General features: G+C 33.6%; 1 protein-coding gene across 9 annotated transcripts in view; it reads right to left on the bottom strand.

Moving 5' to 3' along the window:
- LOC150103963 (bromodomain-containing protein 2-like) overlaps positions 1–25,073 on the bottom strand; it is a 539,719-nt gene that overhangs the window by 325,304 nt on the left and 189,342 nt on the right. For all 9 annotated transcript variants that reach the window (XR_016548723.1, XM_090397216.1, XM_090397208.1 and 6 more), the window contains 3 exons: positions 20,749–20,841; positions 7,110–7,211; positions 1,323–1,451 (listed from right to left, as the gene is read on the bottom strand). Coding sequence is in view for 8 of the 9 variants with exons in the window: in XM_090397216.1 (XP_090253342.1) it covers positions 1,323–1,451; positions 7,110–7,211; positions 20,749–20,841 (324 nt within the window). In the remaining variant the exon portion in view is untranslated. The remainder of the gene's footprint in view (positions 1–1,322; positions 1,452–7,109; positions 7,212–20,748; positions 20,842–25,073) is intronic.

A 25,073-nucleotide genomic window follows, 5' to 3' on the forward strand; every position in this document is an offset into this window, starting at 1 on the left:
TGCCATTGCGACGACCAATGTGTGGGATGGTGCATTGTCTCGATGAAAGAGCACTTTTTTCGCTTGGTGATCTTCCATAACGATACCATGGATTTTGTCAATCATTTCCTTTGTAGTGATCTCAGTCGAGCATCCAGAGAGTGCTTCATCTTCGATGGACTTACGGCCATGTTTAAACTCATTTATCCAAAAATAAATAGTCTTTAATGCTGGTGCAGAGTCCCCATGAACTGCATCTAACTTGGCTTTAATCTGCATGGTCATTAACTTCATCAAATAAAAGTGTTTTATCACTGCATGAAACTAGTTTTTCTCCATTTTTATGAAAAATGCGAACACGGTCATTTCAAATGTTTGCCAAACGAGAACTACACATTGCACGTGGCTAAATTTTTGTCAGGGGTCATGAAAACGATATGTGTCAACACTATGAAGGAAAGAATTGTGTCGCTGTGTATTGGAAATTTACAAAACTTTTCAAAAGCCCCTCATAAAGTCATAGCCTGCCCGACACTACCTCTTACACAAATAGGTCATCAAAATCTGAAAATCTCTAAATTCTTGGCCACTCCATATTCAAGTAACGTTTTAACCAATCTGCAATATTTTTATTTCACATTTACTCCTTAAAGATGTACAGAGTTATACTTAAAGTATACAGAACAATAACTACATATTATAACCTTAAATATCTATTTAGATAAATTCAGGTAACACATCACAGAAAAATTCATATGTATGATGGGAAATGAAAGCATTGTTGTTGTGGGTCACATATTTTTGCAATATTCCATCTCCAATATGCTAAATTGCTCTGTGAAAGCAGACCCAGCAGTCAAAACGTGTGTAGAAGAAAATAATATCTTTTGTTGTGTTCTGCACTTCATTCTTTCTGTTTATTCCTTTCATGAATTATTACCTCCTGTTTACCACATGGAATTTTTTTCGATATGGTAAACAACTTTGCAACATGCTCTACCAGTTAAATTCAATCTGTTTTCTTTAGATTTCACCATTCGTTACCCAAAGTTTGATTTCAGGCTGTTTCTTTCTCCAGTGCTATTTGTATTTTTGAATCTACAGTTCATGTCTAAGAGTTTTGACTATGATTCTTTTATAACTTCATGCATTTTCTTTCCAACTTACACACGATAGCTAATGAGACACATTAAAAACAGAAAGGGAGAGAGTTTAAAATTTAAACTTTCACAGATCTGCTGTTGAAAGGAATGTAAGAAAGAATGTAGTTTCAAGAGGGATACTATGTATTATAGTTTTGCATGCAAAATTATCATGGATTCAAAATTAGGAAAAATGCTTACCTGTAATTTTCTTCCCATCACAACAATTTCATGGTTAGGTGGGTTGTATTTATAGCAGTTGGTAAACACTAAACGAACATCAGAAGCAAATTCTGCAGCTGTTTTATATTCTCTGTTGTCCATTTTTTGCTAGAGATTGTAAGAAAAGTAAATTAGGCTGACTACAGAATTTAAGACATCCACCCATTTCATAAACAATTTTTAAGTGAAAAAGAAATTGATACACTAATACAAAATATTGCCAAAATTACCAAATAAAACCACTAGTCTCACTGTATACATACCCAAGGGACTATGTATACAGTGATCCCAGTGTTTTTCCCCATTGAAGTTCTCAAGAGATACTGTGCTGATCACGCCTACAATTTTGCCTGGATCTCCTTGAATCGTGGAGATGCAGGCAGAATCGATGCCCTTTCAGCAGAAATCTCATCTTTTCAAACAGGAAAAAGTAGCAGGGGCAAGGTCAGGAGAATAGAGAATAAGTGTTGTGTTTTTGGAAACCAGGATCCAATGAATGAGTGATGAGTGGACATGCATGTTGTCATGGTGGAGAACCCACTCATTGTTCTTCCACTTGTTTGGATGTTTGTGCTGAAAACTCTCCCTTGGCCGCTTCAAAACCTCACTGTAAAACTTGCCACTGACAGTAGAAGGGGAAAACGATGAAGATTCTTTGCACTTTAAAATCTACCATTTCTGTTGGAGAAGAAAATTAAACTAATAAAACACAACGTTACAAAAATTTACATAAGCAATGAACACAGCCTTCTCAGTTTTCTGCCTGTGGGCATGTTGATTTGCAAAGAGTAATACTCACCCCTCCTAGCAGCAGGCAGCTGTACAATACTACAACCAGTTCGCACACGCTATTCAAATTCTCCAAACTTCTGGGTAGCACTTCATATGATTATTAATTAAATCACTACAGCTATGTGTATTCAGAATAATCACTATCAAGTACCAGCATACATAAAGGCTATTAATATGATTAATAGTTACCTGGTTTGCAAACACAAGGTCAAACCCAAGGTGATTAGAGATAGTGTTTTAAATTAATAAGTCATCCTTAAGATTTAGGAGGAAGAGCATGGGCAATAGTACAAAGCTCTCAACCAATTTGAATTACAAAATCAGAAAGGAATAAACAGTATTCAGCCATATACATTAAGTGATGGAAGATGAAAATCACAACCCAAATACAAAGGTTGGAAAACCATAAGATGATAGGTTGCTGAGCAGCTTTTTTAGGCCAGACCTAATCAAATATTCTGGAAACCTTGAAAGTAATCAAATTTTTCTTTATTTACTGCATCTAGTGTGTTTCGCTCGAGTTTCTTGAAACCTTTTCATAGGTAATATCTCAAGGTGGATAAACATTCCTACACAAAATTTGTTACATAGCAATGGCAGATCCATTGGTGATCACCATATGTACTAAAGATTCCTTACCAACAAAAACAGTGACGTCGCCTACACAGATTCCACGATCAGATCTTTATGGGAAAGACTACAAGAACACTTCTGTGACTGCAACATAACAATCCAAGAACATTAAAGCAACTTTTATTTGTGTGGGGCTCCCCCATTCTTCGACCGTCCCTTAGGACTGGTTGAGCCCTCCTAGTAAAGGATTGTATGAATTTTATGACTGTAAATCTATGTGTTCATGGGCCAGTTTGCCTGTTCTAAGGGACGAAAAACCCTCTACCTCCATATGAGACTGATTAACTCCCCTTCAAATCAAAAGAGGCCAGATAATTCCTCATGTCATGGATGGGAATTGAACCCAGGTCTTTCTGACCAAAGGGATTCGTCTATACCAACTGCAATAAGAAACAGTAACCAAAAGGAATACAAAATACACGGAAAACAAAAATAGCAGACCCACACTCTTGAACAGAAACATACTCCACAGATACAAAGCCATAATAGCAGACATACAGGAGAAAATGAAAGAATGCTTAGGATATCTGAAACAATAGCCATAAAATTTGACAAAACCTAGATAAACATTCTCCGACTTCCATATAATCTCTGACAGTTGGATGTGCTGCAACATAAAACTTAGGTCATGACTCTGACCAATAGAAAACAATACAGATACACCCAAGACAAAAACACTAAGCTGACATGACATAACCTCCACTTTTCCCATGAACTCCAGACTACCCAGTCGAAAGAGCTCACGCCCACCCCTAATCTTGTTTCATATTCTATCCTCTTCCCCCCCCCACACACACACAAAAATTCTATCTTTCACCTTCTTCTTCCCAAAGAATACACAGCCCACCCTTAAAACAGAAGTTTTATATTAGTATACCTTTTGTCTTTATCCACAATTCTCCCACATCTTTCTATATCCACCCCCCCCCTTTTCCTTTCAGTCATACTTTTAGTAGTAGTATATAAATCTTTATCGCTATGCACCTGATGCTTCTCCAAAGGAAGACAACCAGAAATGTTCCACAAAGGTATGTCCAAAATTATTCCTTCCTTATAGTCTTCATGTATCTATGTCTTTAAAACATCAGTAATGCCTAAAAATTAAGTAAAAAGCCAATTAAATAAAAGGGATACTCCTAAAGAAAAATAGGCAAAATAGCCATAAAAATTAATATTTATTCTTTATTTGACCCTAAGGTCAAATAAAGAATAAATTTGACACCTCTGTTTTGACACATCAGAGGTGTCTTTATTTGACACCTCTGTTCTTTATGACTCATGTAAGAAAGGTAGCAAACCTGTGTCATGTGCTATAGCAATGTAAAGGATTTTTTGTTATTATGGTTTATTTTTTATTTATTGACTTTTTTCTTCTTCTTTTTTTTTTTTTTTTCACAAAATCAGAAACGTTACTCAAGAGACCAAATGCGGAACTTTTTTCGAGCAATAGGCATCCAATCATGCCAATCAGTGAAATTTATCCCCAACCTAAATATAATTATGAATATCGATGCCCATGGCAAATTCAGGAGAAAATAATTGGACATACTATGATTTAGGCTTCCTCCCTCTCTTACTTCTAATACTCAATGTACTTATGAATGTATTTAGAGGTATAGTGGAATTCTATTCAAGCCCTGATTGAATGCTGGCCTGAAGTAATCAGTTAGCTCACCTTCAGTTCATGGGGAACTGAAATACAGTCCAGGGTCAACTAATTCACACTAATTTTAAGGTGAATTACTTGGCTTTAGTTTTCAACTGAAGGCGAGTTAGCTGGTCTGATACAGGGATGGCAAGCTTTTCTTCCTGGAACGGAGGTTTTTCATCCCACAAAACAGCAGCAAGTTATTTGGCAATGACAAGTCACTGAGCCTAACACAAGAGGTTAAATGGGGATAATTGGATATTTTACTAGATGTTTCTTTTGTCTCTCCTATTATTTGAACTGTGATTTTTTTTCATGGAGTTCATACCAATCATTGCATTTTGTCGCCAGTGAGCATTTTTCTCCAATTCCTTTTGTGCTCTCTTTCTGGTGACTTCCTTTGTTGAACTCACTGCAATTCCCTTCCAAAATATATCACTGTTTAGTAGGAATGCTATTGATTACATGCTTACTTCAACTTATCCTGCACCCCTTTCATTCTCATTTTTCTATAGCTAATAAAATTTTCATCCATTTCAATACAGTAATTGTGAAGATTTTTTTTAATTGAAATAAAACAATATTGTAATAAATATGAAATTACTACATATGAAAGAAAAAAAAAGCTTGCTCTTTATTTTCAGTTTTGATAGTAAATGCTACTAAATTTTATACAATACTTCCCTACCTTATTTCTGATGATTTCAGAAGTTAACATTACATTTAGTGTAAACATTACACAGAGCTAATCACAACCTCTAAGGCCTAACCACCTCCTTTTGTCTATTACCATGTCAGCGCATGTGTTTGGATGTTAAAAATATTCATAACTCTGTTCATCAAATGGACATTTTGGGAAATGATTTATGATGTTATTTGCTAGATACCCCAGATCATGAAGGTTTTGAACCTTTTGTTTGCAACAGTGAAAAGGTATGGTTGGTTCTGTGAGACTAGGTTGGGTTTTTCTTGTTTATGTTATAGTGGTGTTCAGTGTAGTATGTCTACTGCATTTATCTATTTTCTTACTCAAGTATTCCCACTTCTATTTAGCCTACTTTATGCATAACCAATTTGTGTGGCTTTTGATACAATAGTTTCTTATTTTGTAGGACTGTTAAATTTGAATCTGCAATGACACTGTGATTTTTCAGATTTGACCAATTTAGGTCTGAGGTTTTTTTTTTTTTTTTTTTTTTTTTGAGACAACAGACAGGATTAATATTAACAGTAGATTTTATGAACTTCATCAGTACAAATGTTACTCCACAAAAAAGTTCATTCTAATGTTATATTGCCTAACAGTAACTGAGACATTGTCAACAATAAAAATAACATGGTAAACACAACATAATCTGGATAACAATATCAGTTGTTAAGCTAGCATTCATATACTTGTCTATGCTTTATGAGCAGAGATTTGTTGGTTTAAATCCAAAATTAGTCTCTCTCCCAACAGAATTTTTTTTTTAATATTCCTCATTTAGATTAGCAGTGTTCTGTAAAACACAGGCAGATTCCTAAATAATCTGTCAACGATATTTGCATGCGACTGGAAGATTCACTTTGAACCATAGTCTTTTTTAAGGTAACAGATCTGCATCTAACTGCATGTAGGGGTGTCAAGCGCATGGTCTGTTAATTCACTTTGTCCACATTGGTTCACTCCTCCACCTATAATTCTGATGTTCTCTCCAATTTTACTGTGGATCCACAATAATCTCATATGAATAAGTTAAATAGATTAAATAGAAATATTATAGCTGGTTTGAGGATGTATGGCCTCCCTTAAGTTTTCTGCAAAAGTCTGATAATATCACTCTAGCAAACAGCTCTAGCTCCGTGCGCTAATACTTTTATTATGCCATATATTTTGCAGGATGGTATGATGTGAATGTTCAGTTATTGGTTAGTATACATGGGTTTTCAGCAGGTATCAGATGAGATAACCATTTGAAAGTAAGAATAGCATGTCTAAAGATGAAAAAGTATTTATTTTTATGTAAATTTTAAAATCTATTGCAGTTACTCAAGTGTGAGATTTCAGGTACACTTCATTATTCATTTAGTGCCTACAATGAATTCATATCCAAAATCCTTTAGACCAATGTTTCCCAAACTTCCAGCATCTGCATATCCCTTCACTACATTTTATTTTAGAATTTTTGGGTATTTAAGCTAAAAATGTGTATACATATAAACATTTTTATCTTAATATGCATGTGTCATGGCCATGCAGCCAAACACTAAATATGCAGTACACAGTGCAGCCAAAGAAGGGTTTAGCAGGGAGGAGTATAGAATACATTGCAGTTCAAACTCTCATACTTGATGTTCTATGTTCTTATTCAATTTTTTTCACTACTTTGATGTTAATAAACTATAAAATTTCTTCATTCGTGTACAATCAAATACACTTATTCCAAGGAGGTATTAGCAAGAATGCAATTGATATGTGCTATTGTCTTGCTTCTTTGCATGGTATACTCCATTTTAATACAGCATCTTTTTTTAAGGTGTGACATAATCAAGTAACACTGTCTTGTTTGCCCAGGAATGAACAGTAAACAAGTATTATGAAGATATTTAAAACTTTTCTGGAGAAATTTTTATCAGAAAATTACAGTACTATTAAATCAGAAAAGAATGAAGAATCAGTTCAAGAAGATACTACAGTCACTATAAATACTTACCCTAACTGTGCCTAAATCCATTGGCTGTTTAATAATGTCATGATAATCATGCAAACCTAAATTCTTGGCATCAACAGGCTTATAAAAAGGCCATCCGTAACTCTGAAAATGAAATTTTTTAATGAGAACCCATTTTTGTTTGTTTATTCTTATAAGTGTTAATGATATACCAGTGTTATGCACCACACGTTTAATATTTAAATGAATAATAAGGTGATCAATGGTGAATGGAAATGTACACCATAATTAAGAGAAATAGTATTCACTATGGATGTAATGTAATGTAGTGTTTTTTCAGTTATGCTGAAAGTGATCCTACAAAGGCTGGACCCATATGTGAACAGAGAAATGCCACAAGAACTGGCAGGCTTTAAGAGAGGTAGAGGAACGAGAGACCAAATAGCAAAGATGAGAAAGATTATGGAAAGTAAGAGAGAATTTCAGAAGGAAGTATTCATCTGTTTCATTGATTATAAGAAAACTTTTGATTGCATGGATCACACCTAAGCATAGAATTCTTTTGATAAAAGGCTGTATGACAACCAAAAAGTTTTTTTCAGCAAATAGTCTTTGGAGAAACTATGTTCGAGAAGAAAGAGGGGTGCAGCAGGGTTGTATACTGTCGCCCTATCTTTTTAATATTTATAGTGAATATATTATGAGAATAGCTAACTTAGTCAAAGACACAGATGGAATTAAGATTGGTGGCAGAAAAATAAATAATTTAAGTTATGCAGATGATGCAACCCTCATAGCAGAAACTAAGGAAGATCTGGAGCAGTTGATTATTTTGGTTAGGAGGAAACGAAGTCAGCCTTAATTTAAACATCAGAAAAATAAAAGTAATGGCTTCTGTCAATTTAAATGTTAGAGGGAGATAAAACAGAGATAGGTGAACTGAGGACCAGAATCAGAAATGATGATAAATGCCAAGATGAAGAAAGATAGTCATCGGGGAAAAAAAAAAAAAAAAAAAAAAAAAAGGCTGTGTTAAACCTGACAAAAATTATGAAACATAAGAGGTGCAAGGACATGAAAGGTAATTGTCAAAGCAATGGTATTTCTTATAGCGATTTATGAATGTAAAAGCTGGATTATTAAGAAGAAAACAGAAAGCAAATTGATTCATTTCAATTATGGGCATGGGTGAGGCTATTAAAAATCCCATGGACTGCAATAAAGACAGAATGTTCCTTTGAGGTGATGATCACTAAACATAAGTTGATGTACTTTGGACATATTATGCAAGCAGATGAATCACTGGAAAAAGCAGTAATGTTGGAGAACTCTGAGGGAATGAGAAGAATACGAAAACTACAAAAGAGCAGGATGGACAATAAAAGAACTTCTTCAAGTGTCATCCTATATGTCATGGAACTTTCTTTCTTTTGCTTCTCTGGAACATTTATGATAATTCAAGCCAGTCCAGTTCTTAATGACTTCAAACCACATTCTCCTAAGTCTACCTCTCCCTCTTTTTCCATCCAGTTTCCCTTCTAATATTAATTTCTGAATGCCTTCTTCTCTAGTTGATGTCCAAAATATTTAAGTTTTCGTTCTTTAATTATTTTCATTAATGTTCTTTTCATTTTTGCTTTATTTAAAACATCGTTTTTCATTTTCTCTGCTTCTTTATTTAGAGTTCAAGTTTCACTGTTGTAGAGAAGGCTTGACCAACTATAGCATTTTATTAATCTTTTTCTTGTGTCTATATTAATGTCTCTGGGAGTTAGAACAGTTTTCATATCAATAAAGGCTTATTTTGCTATCTCTATGTTTCTTTTTATTTCTTTAAGGGAATTTTCTCTGTCTGTGAACGTTTGTTGCAAATATAATAAAAGACTGAACATGTTCAATTTTCTTTTTAACAGTTTAGTTTCTTATTTATTGGTTCTTTTGATATAATCATGCACTTTGTTTTCTTTAGGTTAATAATTAATCCCATGTCTGAGCTTCTGTTGTATATTTCTGTGACTAGGTTTTGAAGATCATCTTCAGATTTGGCTTGGGGGGGGGGGGGGGGAGGAGACTGTGTCTTCTGCATACCTGAGGTTGTTGAAGTTCCTCCCCCCGATTTATACGCCCTTCACTTCGGAAATATTTTTAAAAACTTGCTCACTATATATATATTGTACAGTAAGGGTGATAAGATACATCCTTGTCTTACTCCTTTTTTGATTTCAAAGTTGTCAGAATATGCATTTTTATATCTCATTGGGGCCATTTGATTCGAGTATATTTGTAATTATATGTAGATCTTTTCTTTAAAACTGTTATTCTGTAGGATATGTATAAATTAGTGTATAAATTTGATCTATTGAATCAAATGCTTTGGTGTAATCAATAAAACAAAAATATATGCTTTTCTGGTTATCAAGGCTTCTTTCATCTAATATTTTCAAATTGAAAATTCTCTCTCTTGTACCTTTGTCTTTTTGAAAACCTGATTGAGTATCTTTTATTTCTACTGACAAAGTGCCTTTTATTCTTTTTAGGATTATTCTCAGTAGTAATTTTGTAACATGGCTTGTTAAACTTATTAGTCTATACTCTGAACCTTGGAATTTTGGGAATAGTGACAAAGATGGATTTCCTTAGATCATCAGGAATGTATACAGTATCACAGATGTTATTAAAAAATAACCTTTAGGTCATTAAGTGTGTTTTCATTTACTTTCTTGAACAATTTGATAGGGATCTGATCAGGGCCTGGTGTTTTACCTGTTTTCATTTGACTTAGAGCGTATTCTATTTCTTCATATGCAATTGGTTCACCATCCATATTTTGTATATCTGGTGCATCTGTGCGATCAGAGTCAAACAGAAAGGACAAGAGTGCAAGTGGGATCTGTTCACAAGATCACCAAGAGTTGAAAATGACTTGATAGCACATAACTTTTTTTTTTAAAGCAAAAAGTTTTTGCCCTAGTATCAAAAACATCTTCTGTATGATTTTCAAATTAAACTAGAAGAGAAACCAGAAACTCAAAAAATGACATCATAAATGATAGGTACACCATACAGTGGCACAGTCTAAAATACATTAACGTCTTAACTTTACAAAATTAAACAATTTTTTTAATTTTAAAAAAAAAAAAAATGTTGCCTATGGATAAGGATAATTTCAGTCCATTTCTATTCAGACTCAGATGGTAAAGCAAGCTTTTACAACTTTCTTTGTATAAGCATTCCATCTGATAATTACTTTTGTGAAGAACCTTCCTCCACTATACATCAAATCCTTCCTCCAAAAGTTTTGATGTATAGTGGAGATAGCATATTCTGCAAGCCCCAAAAGTTCCACCTCATTGAATTAATGTAACTGAGGTTGCTATGCAGTACAATGCATAGCAATCAACCTACCATTTTGGCCGAAACAAGATAATCCATCCCTCTTGGAAGACCAATGACAAAAACCCCATATAATTATTAATGGCTGTTATATAATTATTGTTAGCCATTAGCACAAAACCTAAGGTAATTTATTTCCTGGGATAGCAGCACTTCAGTAGAGCACAGAGTGAGATCAATGTACTAAAGTCTTAATAGCACCAGATTTTTAACAAGGATGATGATGTGAAAGAGAATGAACAAAGTCTAGTATGGGATTTCTTTCAGAAAATGGAAAAGTGAAGACTACCATCTGGTTGAGAAAGAAATAGAGATCTACAAAGGTCTGATTTGATTATCTTCTAATTCAAGAGTGAAATGATTGCAATGGAGAATTCCATTGATTTTCTTGAAGAAATTTTAAAGTTCTGTAGGGGAAACCAAGCCAAACCACACGTGCATCATCCCCATATCTGTACCACAATGATGATTTAGGAGAGGTGGCATCCACTAAGATATAAAGACTATCTAAATGGAATATGATATCACCAAGGCAAACACAAACTGCTTACATCTTTTCTCTGTGTTGAGAACAGTTCTTAACAAATGAACAGAATTTTCCTATGAACACCAAAAGTAATTTAAAAAGGCATTTTTCTATTTTTGTAGCAAGGAGAGAGTCAAGTGAGTAGTGGAATTATTAGAAAAAGGGAAATATGTGAAATAGTCATGCAGCATTAATATTAGTTTTTTTATTAATTTTAATATTAATATTAGTTATTAGTTATTTGTAGAATGAATACTACAAAAAACTTTATCTATTAGTTTTTTGTAGTATTCATTCCAGTATTGCAATGCTTACCCTTTATCAGTTTTTGTAATAAAATGATTTTTCCTTAGAGTAAGGTCCTCATTTCTGGGATAGACAAATTCAGGGGAAAAGGAGGAGGTTTGGACTTGAAATAAATTCGAAAACAAAGAAGGTGAGTTGTAACTTAGGAGATACCACACAGTGCTTTATCTATTACCAAAAACATCCATTACCAGGACAATATTTGCAGCTAATCAGAAATCCAGACCTTTAGACAGAGCATTTATTTTCTCCATGGGGTGAGATCAACTCAAAACATCAATATCTTACTAGGATTCTCAGCGGATGAAAAAGAAGACAAACAACATTTGACAAGATGTCTAGACTTTGGGATCCCAATAAGACAGCAACAGGCCTTTAGATTAAGTTATATTAATTATAGGGAAATAAACGAATAATCAATATAATACTAATATATATTAATATATTTCATTCTGTCATGTAATTTTGTATTTTTTTGTAAAGGATACATATCCATTTAAATTTTATAGCCAGATTAAATTTTTCTGAGAGCTTGTGAGAATATAACTTTTGTCATGGGAGTTGTCTTGGTTTGCACTAGTTGTTACTTTATTTCCCTGAGCCTGTGTAGCTCAGTAGAAGTGGCATTTGAACCCACAGGACTAGGCCACCCAAAGAAAGGCGTAAGTTCAATTCTACTTGCTGACTAATGAAACTTTTTCTAAGCCTTTCTTTGACTGGTATGAGAAATATCGTCTCTGGTACGGGCAAGCAGGTTTTCTCTTGGAAACTCAAGAAAATCAACTGCAGAACTCACTATATTACAGACAATAAAAATATAGCATTAGAATTAGGAACCATAAGATAACAGCACTTGTCAGCTCTCTCTGATTAGCAACCAGCGGAGACTTAACTGGCCCTAAGTCTCGAAAAGTTAGATGGAGCTAAAATTGACTTGCCTACTCCCTATAGGAATTAAAAGATGTTAGAGGATATATGGCATAGCAGTTTCAAGATTTTTCAGTAGGATTTTCTGTAAGAGTAATATTTATGAATGGTCCTCATGGCATACAAAATCTGGTGGAGAGAATCTGACAAAGCAGCCAAAATAATAACGTCTGTGGAATGCTCATTATGACAACAGATTGAAGGTTCGTGAACTGCAAACTTCAGTTAGCTAGCAGAAATGAGGGAACATGATAGAACTCATAAGTTGATAAAGAAATGCCATACCACAGATATGAAAGAAATTTTTCAATACATGGTGAGTAGGGAGAGAGAACAAGGTCAATGCCGAGAGCTGTGTTAAGAGCGTGATTAGAAAGGATATGCAGACTACAGTTTTGCATCAGAGTGAATGATTACTAGAGATGGATGCAAGTGCACTGACAGTGAATATGTCTAAGGAGAGGTGTGATGAGTATATTGTGTGAAATGTTAGTCTGAACATGCTGTAACGAATCTTTCAACACATACCAATTGGTGGAGTGGAAACTGCTGAAGTTCAGCAAACATCACAAAAGTTGTAAAGGTCACTCAGCAAACTGCATAATAAGGTAGTACTAATCAGTCCATAACTGAATTTTTGTTCACAGATCTGATCACCTGGTTACTGTATTTACTGAAATATAACTCGCACTTTTTTCCCAAAAATTAAAGTTAAAAAATCGTAGTGGTTTTGTGGGGATTTTCAGAGACTAAAGTTTTTCAGGACAAAACCAAATTGATGTTTGTAATTAAATCCTCAGTATTCATTGTAATTTATAATTGCTCACATTTATAAAATGAATGCATTTAAATGTTAATTATCAATGTTATTTATGCAATCGGCCGCTCACCTTCATCACGTGATATATCATTATGATTTAAAAATATTAAAAATGGGTATGATTTACCAAGATTCTACTATTCACTATCGCTACTTCTGGTCGCACATATGATTGGTGCATTATTAACAAAAGATTGCATGACCCAACAACAAAGGCAAGGTGACAATTGTTGAGTTGAAATGCTGATTCTATTCAGAATTATAAAATATTTGAAACTGCCATACCAACATTTGCTATCTAAATCTTAAAGTTTTAAACTTATCGTGTGCATAAAAAGTCTGCAAAATATTATTATTATTATTACGTGACACCTCCAGGGAGTTCAAAGACTCATCAAGGGAGGGGACCTCCTCTACAACTCTGTCTCCACCACTCAATCCACCAACTACAATGAACCAAAACTACCATCATCATCTAACACCAATGCTGCCATCTATCGCCCACTACCACCACTAGTATTTTCACAGACAATCACAAACTTCCATGCCTTTAATTTCTTTTTTCCAAAAGTAAAATCAGGGGTGCAAGATATATGCACGAAGTCAAGTTATATTCAAGTAAATATGGTATATGGGCAATAAGGAAACTGTAGAGGCGAATAACTGTCACAGGACTCTGGAATGCTATGAGAACAGATTAAAGGAATGTGATCTGCGGAGATTGGAAGATAAGATGATTAGGAATGCCTATCAAATAGAGGGGAATTACTGGACAAGGTAATAGATGAGAATGAGAGGTCATTCTTTGAAACTGTATATAAAGTTTATGTGAGTAAGAAAGTAAAAAGAGGATTTTTGTATGGCGAGTGATGAATAATTGGAATGCATTGCCAGAATGGTGAATGGAAATAATCCTAATACTAAAAATCAGATCTTCAGATCATTTTTCATAGTTGTGCAAAAAAAACATCTGCAAATGCAAAGTACAGGCGTACAAACTTTCAAGATACAAACAATTCATATTTACGAACATTATACAGACTAATAAATTTAGAACCTCAATTCTCATTTTACGAATGTAGAACCCCCCACACTTTTAAACATTTTATGTTGCCTGAACGTCACCAATATTTCACAATGCACAAGAGAAAATGTTTAGTCTGGTAATTCCTTCCTCTTTCTATGCCATGTTGAAAAATTATGCTCTTTCCACACAGAGTTAGTGGTTCAATCAAACAACCCTGTCCATAGTGGGATTCAAACCCACAGGCTCCTGGCTGGAGAGTAGATATGCCAACCACTCAGCCAACCAGGTCACTTTACCCTCAACTTAGCTAACTATTATTATTCTCAAAAGGAGCTTCATGAACTATCAAATTTAAAGAATTTTCTGAACCATAAAGTTTACCAGGTTTATTTATCAAACTATTGAATTAGTTATGTTCAATATTCATGGTTCAACATTCATATTCAATAATTTTTCCATACTTAACATTGTTTAGGAAATGTTTATGGAACAGAGCTATATCCATGAAGCTAATAACCTACAAATTAAGTTAATTTTGAAAGATATTCACATGGCTGTAACCACATTTTGTATTAAACATAGAGAACTAATTGTGAAACCAACATAGCCGATACTTGCCAAAAATGAAATTTATCATTATTATTACATTTTTACTAAATGGCAGATTATAAAACAGCAGTAAACAAATGACAATCAATAACTTTAGAACTTCTGAAAATACATTTGTTGCTTTTTTTGAGTTAATGATTTTTAACACTGCTTTTAAAAATATGAATATATAACAAATTTATTGAATTGGAATATGAAGAACTGGGGGTGTTTAAGGGTCAAAGCTGTATAACTGAGAGGAGAACTCCACATAGCCTTTAAAGGAATGCGGAGAACCGACCAGGGCTTCTGACCTAATGTCCAATCCTCACCTTCTCGTGGTGCACCCTGTTAGGTATCTACTTGGATACTGAACGAACGAGGATGGGCTAGATTTTTGGGATTAGCCGACCAAATTGTATTCTTATTGGTTAAACCAAAATAAAAAATGATGGTACAACATGAGAAAATTTCATGCCGGCTGGGGCATCGCACGGTTAAACAAGGCCCCCGTTGTTTTTGCCAGGGAACCAGGGCGAACAGCGAAAAGTCAGCTACTGGAACAAATACGAAAACAAACCCCAACTCAACATCACCAGAGTTAAAGATCGGTACTATCAACGTACGAATCCTGAATGGCAAAGAAATGCAGCTAGCTGGGGAATTAGATATGTACCAGATAGACATAATAGGGGTGACTGAAACAAAAAAGACCAAAACTGGTGAGATCTTTCTGAGCAATAAATACAAAATGTTATATTCAGGCAATGACAATCAAGGAAAAGAAGGAGTAGCCATAGTATTCAACACAAAATACAAGGCTAATCTTCTTGAATGGTAGTCAGTCTCAAGTAGAGTAATGTGAGCATATATGAGAATGGGGAACTGGACAATGAGACTTACTTGTGCCTATGGTCCCATAGAAGGTTCTACTAAGGTAGAAGTGGAGGAATTTTTTGAGGCTTTAGAAAAAGCAACTGACACAATGAAAAATGAAAAGTTGGTCCTTGTTGGGGATCTAAATAGCAGAGTAGGAAATGATAGTGAGACATACAAAAATGTTTTGGGAAAATTTGGAGAAAAGAGCAAAGCAAATAATAATGGCAAATATCTGTTGGATTTCTGCTCAGGACATGGACTAGTTATTACTAACACCATGTTCCAACATAAAAATGTGCACAAATTCACATGGAGAGAAGAGGCTAGGAATAAGAAAAGTCTCATTGACTATATTTTGTTGATAGTGATGTTTCCTCTCTGGTGCAGGACACCAGAGTGTACAGAGGATTTGAAATTGGAAGTGATCACTATTTAGTCTTGAGCAGGATAAAATTGAATTTCATATCGAAAAGAATAACATGTAAGAAAGTTTTAAAGCAAATAAAAGTTGAGCAGCTCTCAGATGTGAACTGTAGACTAAATACACAAAGATTATTGAAGAAAAAATGAAAGATTTTGAGAACAGGAATCAAACCTTGGAGATTCAGTTGCAAACTCTGAAGAAAAGATTGATTCTGCCAGAGAGGCATGTGGTGAGGGTGTCTGTAAGGATAAAAAAATCAGAACTCCCTGGTGGACACAGGAAGTTAAAGAGTGAAGGAAAAGAAGAAAGCATATCAAAAGTTCCTGTCAAATAAGTCAGCTTGTGCTCATAGAGAATATAGAGACAAATGCAAGAATGCTAAACACTGTGTAAAACTAGCTAAACAAAAGTCATGGGAAGACTATGGCAAGAATATAGAAAATAAATATCAAGAAGGTGGCAAAATATTCTGGAGGTTGTTGAAGAAGATTAGGAATGGAGGAAAGAGTGCTGTAAAAGGAGTTAGTGATGATAAAGGTGACATGAAAACGGGAGAAAAAGATATCCTTGAAGTATGCAGTAATTACTTTGAAAAACTGCTAAAGGAAACAAGCAGTGATGACAGCACAGTGGTAAAAAACACTGACCAGGCATGCAGTCAGGAATACATATCCATACTTGAAGTAGAAAAAGCCATCAAAGGCTTGAAATGTGGAAAGGCAGCAGGAGTAGATGATATTCGACCAGAAATGCTGAAGTATGGTGGTATAAGAGTCTTACAGTGGCTGCACTGCATAGTTCAGAAAGCCTGGACAGAGGGACGAATTCCCGATGATTGGAGTAGAGCTCTCATAGTACCCATATATAAAAAGGGAAATAAAACTGAATGTGAGAATTACAGAGGTATTTCCCTACTGAGTGTTCCTGGCAAGATCTATGCAAGTATACTTGAGAAATGGTTGAGAAGAATTGTGGAAGAAAAGCTTGGTGAAGAACAAGCTGGATTCAGGCCATATAGAGGCTGTCAGGATCAGATCTTCACTTTATGACAAATAGTCGAGAAAGCATGGGAATATAACAAAGATCTGTATTTAAGTTTTGTCGATTTGGAAAAGGCATATGACAAAGTGCCAAGAGAGAAGCTATTCAATATGCTGCCGTTATATGGGGACAGTGGGGCATTATATCAAGCAATACTTAGTCTTTATTTGAGTTGTAAGTCAGTAGTTAGAATTGAAGGAAGTACAGGAAGATGGTTTAATGTTAAATCTGGTGTGAGACAAGGATGTACATTATCCCCTCTGTTATTCATTATCTATATGGATCACATTATGAAGGAAAGTGGTATTAAGCATGATATCAAAATTGGAGATGTTAATGTTAGCGCTTTGCTTTATGAGGATGATGTTATACTTCTAAATAAATCCGCTACAAGTATGCAAGATTCTCTGACGAAATTGAATAGCTGTTGTAATAGATATGGTATGAAGGTCAGCAATAAAAAGACAAAGACAATGAAAATAGGCAGAATCATTGAAAATATCAACTGTGTTGTGAATGGAGAACCTGTGGAACAAGTAAAACATTTCAGCTACTTAGGCACGATTTTTACTGAAGATGGTAAATTAAATATAGAAATAGACATCAGAATCAGCAAAGCTGGTATGGTGGGAAGTCAACTGAATAAATTCATATGGAATAAGAGAGAAATTAGTCGGAAAACTAAATTAGCTGTATACAAGACAGTGTTCAAACCAATTTTAACTTATGGATCTGAGAGCTGGGTCAGAAGTAAAACACTGGACCAAAGACTAGAGACCACAGATATGAAAGTCCTGAGAAAGATTATAGGCATGAACAGATGGCATCAATGGCAATATCACATTAAAAATGAGGAAATTAGGAAAGAACTTGACATTGTCAGCATCCAGGAATGCGTTAGCAGAGCTAATCTCAGGTGGTATGGTCACTTAAACAGAATGGGCGAGGAAAGATTGGCAAAACAAGTGTTCTCTGCCAGGTTGGCAGCAAAACGACCCAGAGGAAGACCAAGATGTAGGTGGATTGATACAGTACAATGTGCATTAGACGATAGAAATATAAGATCTGATAATGATAATATTGGAGTCTGGAGTTGATAAGTAACAGACTGATTTGGAGGAAAATTGTAGGTAGGAAATTAATAATGATGTAATTTTTTTCATGTAGTACTATCATATCCTGTACACCCCTTGAGGGTACATGGCAGGAATTTGATGATGATGATGATGGAATCACTGAGCCTGGTCAGAAGGTCGAATTCCAGATAATTTGAGTAGCACACTTATATAACCCATCTAAAATGCTGATGGTGGGAATTACAGATGAATTTATTTACTAAGTGTTCTAAGTAATATTTATGCAAGCATACTTGAGAAAAGGCTTAGGGGGAAAAAAAAAAAAAAAAAGCTGAAGAGAAACTTAGAAAACAACAAGCTGGGTTCAGGTCAAACAGAAGTTGTCAAGATCAGATTTTTCACTTTATGACAAATAGTTGAGAAATGGGAATATAACAAGGATCTGTACATCAGTTCCATGATCTGGAATGGCATACGACAAGGTGTGCAGAGAAATGCTTCTCAAAACACTACAATTTATAAAGAACAATGCATGGTCTATATTTAAATTGTAAGCCAGCGATTAGAATTGAAGTACAAGATTGAAGGCTTAGGGGGAAAAAAAAAAAAAAAAAAAGCTGAAGAGAAACTTAGAAAACAACAAGCTGGGTTCAGGTCAAACAGAAGTTGTCAAGATCAGATTTTTCACTTTATGACAAATAGTTGAGAAATGGGAATATAACAAGGATCTGTACATCAGTTCCATGATCTGGAATGGCATACGACAAGGTGTGCAGAGAAATGCTTCTCAAAACACTACAATTTATAAAGAACAATGCATGGTCTATATTTAAATTGTAAGCCAGCGATTAGAATTGAAGTACAAGAACATGGTTTACTGTAAAATCAGGTATAAGACAAGGATGCACATTATATCCACTCTTGTTCATCTTATATATGGATTGCTTTATGAAAGAAAGTGGCATTAATCCTGATATTAGAATTGGAGATAAACTCAGCTCTGCTTATGCAGATGATGTACTTCTCCAGTGAAAATCTCCTCGATTCTCTAACTAAAACGACAGCTATAATAAATTTAACATGAAAACCAGCAACTAAAATACCAAAACAATGAAATAGCAAGAACACAGAAAATTTCAACAATTATGTACAGTTTTTAGTGAAAGTGGGAAATCATATTTAGAAATAGACAACAGAATAAGCAAATCTGGTATGGTGGGGAGCCAGTCTTTATACCAGTAATGAAACCCTGAAATGAGCAGTAAGTGCTATGAAGAAGCATATATTTTAAACCTACATTAAATAGCACAATATTTCTATCTAATTAGATGGAGTAAAAATTAAAGAAAGTTTTAGTTTGTTTGATCAGCTCTGGCAATATTTATATAAAGTAGACCAATACCTTTACTAGTAAAATTTTTCTGTTGCAAGTAGTTTAAGTAGCATTTCTGGAGCCCTACTCTATATTATGAATGCAAAAATCTCATAGGCCAAAAGAAAAAAATAGAAAAGTTAAAAAATATAAAAAATAATTAAATTCCTTATCATTTTACATAGTTATTTTTAATGTATTTCTTTTTTATACTGCAAATAGGGCATTTTGACATGATTTTATATCCGACTACTGAAATCTTGCTTAGATGTAAAAAAATTAGATGTTAGAGATTAAACAGCATTTGATAACATTCTTTCAACTTATGCTCAGAAATACATCAGAGTAACATCCACTCTAGACCACTATTGTGTCCTTTGAATTGGCTTGAAATGACAAATATTTTTTCATACTGCAGGAGGTATAATTATCATTTTGTAATGAAACAGCCAGGGTTTATAACAGTTCTCTGGTTCACACGATATGAACTTTGAGATAAATTCATTTAATTACTTCTAAAAATACAGCGGCAACTTTCCCTTCCCACATTAACAACATGTTTTGTAAATGACACTTATCTATATTACATCTGAGCAGGACTTCAGTAGCCCAAAATAAAAATAACATGTTAAAATGCCCTGCTTGTGACATACAAAAATAGAAAAACCATTTAAATAAATATACGAAATGATACCTTATTAGCTTAATGATAATTCATTTTTAATTTGTGGGATACCCAAATTTTAATACAAATATCCACCAATAGCATAACATATAAATATATCACCTTTATTGTAGAAAAAATGTATGTTTTCATCAACTTGCATTAGTGATAAACAAGTAAATACCATTAAAATTGAAAGAAAAAATTCTTCTGAGCAAAAAAAAAAAAAAGAAGAAAATAATAATCATAATATTATTAGTTATAATTGTAAAAAATCTCCAATAAGACTGGACCCAAATTGGTAATGTTTGAGACACTTGTTCATAATCAGGTTAAGGCAATGATCAATTTCTGATGTGGCAATGCTTATTTGATTCCCCGAGAAGAAAACATGGTGTCTCCTGAATAATACCAGAAGACACTAATAGTCCAAGAAAAATAACTTTCTAACTGAATTGCTTTCATAGTAAATACATTATTATTTCATAATAGAAACGTTTTTCAAATCTATTATTGGTGAAAGTAAACAAGTTTTGTATAAGCCAATAACCTGAACTAATGTAAAATTAGCAAAATTAAAATGCATATCAGATAATATCCAACATTATGAGCCTATTTTAGAAATAAAATACACTTACTGCATGCTTTTTGGCAAAAAGCTCTTTCAGAATACCATTGCAATACTTCAACTGTTCTGATAATTTTCCCTTCTTTGGCTTTATAACATTTTGCTATATTGAAAAATATCAAAAAAGAGTTTTTGAGTTTTCTTGATCAAAAACGCAAAAATGCAATGAAAATATAATAGTAATCAGTTTCTAACAACAACAAACAATTTAGTAGATATAACAAAGTTCTACGTTAGCAAGGAACACACTAGGGTTTATACAAAAACTGACTTTTGGGAGAGAAAAAAAAACGGTTTTCGAATTCTAGTATTTCCAAAAATACTAGTTAAACTGGTTTTCGAATTTTAACAAAAAACAAAAACAAAATATAATTAAAACAGTAAAAAAAATTTGTACTTATTTCAAAATTTTTCCGTTTAATATTTATGTAACTAAAAAAAAATAAAATAAAATATACTCCATACAAAATCAAATAAAAAAAAATAAAATAACTAAAATCTGTACAAAATATAAATTTTATTTCATTTAGTATTTTTCTTCAGGAAATATGATTCCAAAAAACAAAATGTCCACTGAACGATTATTTAAACTTGTTCTTTTTCTAGATACAAAATTGCCCAAAATAGAAAATACTCTCTCACTGGCTACTGAACTTGGATTTTATTGTTTTCAGGGCATCAAATAAATCTAAGCTCTTTGTTCTTTTATTGGTTTCCGCAAATACTGAAAATTCGGCCTTCAGTGTCTTCGGATTTGATATTATTTCTTCGCGTTCCTCAAGAAATGTATGAATTGATTTTTCCATGGCTTCTTTTAGAGCATAGACCTGATTAACAGTTTCTCCGTCTCCGATATATATATATTGGAATCTTTTCCCATACAAGAATTTGGATATATTCTGGGCAATATTTTTCCAGATAACTTAAGAATATCAAGTTTTGAAGCTAATGGAAATACACTAGATTTCTTTGTTGAAATGTTTTGTGGATTTTGCAAATTAGCAAAAGGGTTACCAATCCAACTTGTCTTCTTTCTTGAATTTGTACTTCCAAAGTATTTAATAATTTGGAACTAATTTCAGTCTTTAAATTTGTTAGTTAATTTAACAGAAATTCAAATATGCTTTCACCTGTTAATAAATTGGCACCTCACTACCTTAATGATTCAGCTGCTAGATGTACTGGTCCCAACACTTTAAGAAGCTCCGTGATTTTAGGATATTGAGCTTCATTCCACATATGAGAATCACCAATATCATTCAAAGCTAAAATAACACATTCTTTTAATGTTCTAAATCTTTCAATCATGGCCTCTGGACTATTCCATCTTATTTGGCAGTCAAGAATCAGACTTAATTCCTTTCCTTTTTCTTGTTTTACATAATTCTGAAGAATGCTTTTTCTTATGGGAAATTTACTAAAAAAAATTTGCTAATTCTAATGTTTCTAATTTAGGAAACTGATTGCAATTGTCAGACAACATAGAGAATCCACATTCATTATCTAGATCAAGATAATTTTAAAAACCCTCACATTAGTCATCTTCACACGCTACATCATCTTCTGATTCCTCACTTGTAACATACACATCAGTTTCAGCAATTTCTTTATTTTTATCTAACACATCAGTAACTGCTAATTGCATTGCATGTGAATAGTATAGTTGATTAATTATAGGTGATAACTGGCCAAATTTTTTCTTAACAGCAGCACCATCATTTGTCGCTGCAACTATATCAGTTGCTAGAATTATGTTACAGGAAATTTTCTAAAATAATTTGCTAATTCTAATTTTCAAATCCAAGTTAAAAAATTGTAGCCTCTCAGAAACTAATTCTAATGTTTTCTTAGCATCGCAGGAACTAGCTACTGGAACTAAAACCCAAATTAAAACCTTTTGCAAAATGACGTTGATATTCAAATATATGCAACTTCTTTTGCTAGTCAAATCATCTAAAGTTACAGAAAAAATTTTCCCATTCTTCTTAATACAATCCAATTAATTTAGTTCGTGTTGGCATTGTCATAAAACATATGAACAAGATCCATTACTCAAGATAATGAATAGTACACAGGACTAAACTGGTCTGGTGGGGTGCATGTGAGCAACACAGCTGATTTCAGTCAGTCAGTCTGTGTGTGTGCTACGGCTGCCACATAGAATAGCATAATAGAATATGTTTGTGGATTTGCATGTCGAACATTCACCTGACTCATGAAGATTAGTTTTACTACAATATGCTTGTGCCCGAAGTGATTTCAAGTCAAAATGCTAACGTTTCTAATTAAATAATAATTTTTAGATATTAATTCTAGTATCTAAAACCGGTTTGTTTTTTAATTTAAAAACTGGTTTTTGAATTTTACAAATTTATCCAAAAAAAAAAAAAAACTAGAACACACTAATATTAATACTAGAAAGACCTATTATCTGCACTATATTGCAGAAATTAAACTTTTTTCAACTGCATGTAACAGTGCTCAGTAGCACAGTAAAGAAATGCTAAATGAGAGTAAATGTATACAATACTAGAATACACCCCCACGAGTCATTTTCAACCTGTAGCATAACTATAAACAAAATTATATGATAACCACAGTAATAAACTTTAATGAAAGTACAGATATTTCATACTGAAAATAACAATAAATCATCAGTGTGTAGAAACAAGAAATCGGAGAACAGGAATACAAGGTACATACACCAATTAAAAACAGTTACCACAAGCTAGAAATTAACATATTAATAAATAATATTAATACTATTTTTGATGGTTACAAAAAATGAGAATTTCCCAAACTTTGGGGGAGGGGGGGGGGGTAGATAATTTTTCCGTTTCAGGTTAGGCCAATGTAAAAGGGCTCTACTACTTTCTCTGAAAATGCATTTATATTTAACGATGGAGAAGACGTGCTTCACCCACCAGACATTGTGTGCAGTGTCAATGCTATCCTGTGCCTAACCAGGCTTTTGAGCATTCAATATAGTACTTATTTTCATTAATTCTATTTTCCACAGAACAACCTATCTGTGCCAAGTATGTCAAATTACATTTACAAGGAATCTGGTAAACACCAGCTAAAGATAGACAACAATTTTTCTTTTCAGATAGTAACAGATGAGAAATTTTGTTGGTAGAATGTGGGAGTAAGGTGATACTTCTCCAAAATTCTACCAATTGGTTCATAGATACCAAAAATATAAGGGATTTGGAACCCTGTGACCTTCTGAAGAATCTTCGGAACACAGAAGCCAATTATCTGCAAGATTTGCTGTGGGTTGTAACCATTAAATTCTATTCAAGTTTTCATAGTGAGAAGTTCTTGTTGCATGAGGTAGAGGAACACACATTATGTGCTCCTCTCCTCTTTAATTATGATTAAAGACTTGGGAACATCAATTTTTTGAGAGGTGTGATGAGCAGACTTTTTATGAATGTATCTGAAAGTAAACAAGTTTTAGATAAACACTGGTTGACAAAATAATGGAAGCTAGACAACATCAACTACTTGAAATATAAGAAGGATGTCCAAGAAGGACAAACTACAAGCATTTTCTTTTTCTATGGCGAAATGAACAAATGGGTGAGAGCTATCAATCCAACGTAGCAGAGTTAAAAGGTCATTTTCAGAATAAGACCAAATAGAAAAACCACATATTATTCAAAAGTTTATTATTCTGATTATTGTGTAATTTTGTTGTTTCCATGATGAGTCGACATGCAGCTATATGTTGTCACTGGCTGCTATATCATGATCAGTTTGGCAAGTACAGCAGCACAATCAGGATGTCAACTGTGGCTAATGTTATTCAAAGCTACTAAAACAAAATGATGAAAAGATATCCAAGAATAGGTCTTATAGTCCATCAAAGAATAGAAAAAATGATAATCATATACTTAATAGGTTTGTGTATCACACGATTCTCAGAATTAAATTTGTTGAATGTTGACAAACTAGAGGTGGATGGCCCAAACATCACACTTACTGAAATCAAATAATTCTGTTTCCATGAAAGAGTTGCTGTATACAAGTTAAACATTAATGTATCAGGTGCTACATGGGTTAAGTGTGTATGTTAAGAGATATATGGCAAGGAATCAGGATATACACTTTTGAATGCTATAGTTAAGAGACCTCGAAAAGCTGAATAGTTTTTCACTAACTTACAAGGAACTCTAATATTAAAATCTAAGTGATGATGCAATATGAGTAGAAATTTTACTGGGGTATGGTAGGGGAAAAGATCTCTGCATCTTACACCTGTATTTGAATACCGTGCTCTCCTCTCTCTCAGTATCAACACAAAGATCATTAATTGCTTTCCTCAGAGGA

This window comes from Typopeltis vanoorti, chromosome 8 (assembly GCF_054136105.1).
Source record: "Typopeltis vanoorti isolate ZY-2024b chromosome 8, IOZ_Tvanoo_1.0, whole genome shotgun sequence".
NCBI lineage: Eukaryota > Metazoa > Arthropoda > Arachnida > Uropygi > Thelyphonidae > Typopeltis > Typopeltis vanoorti.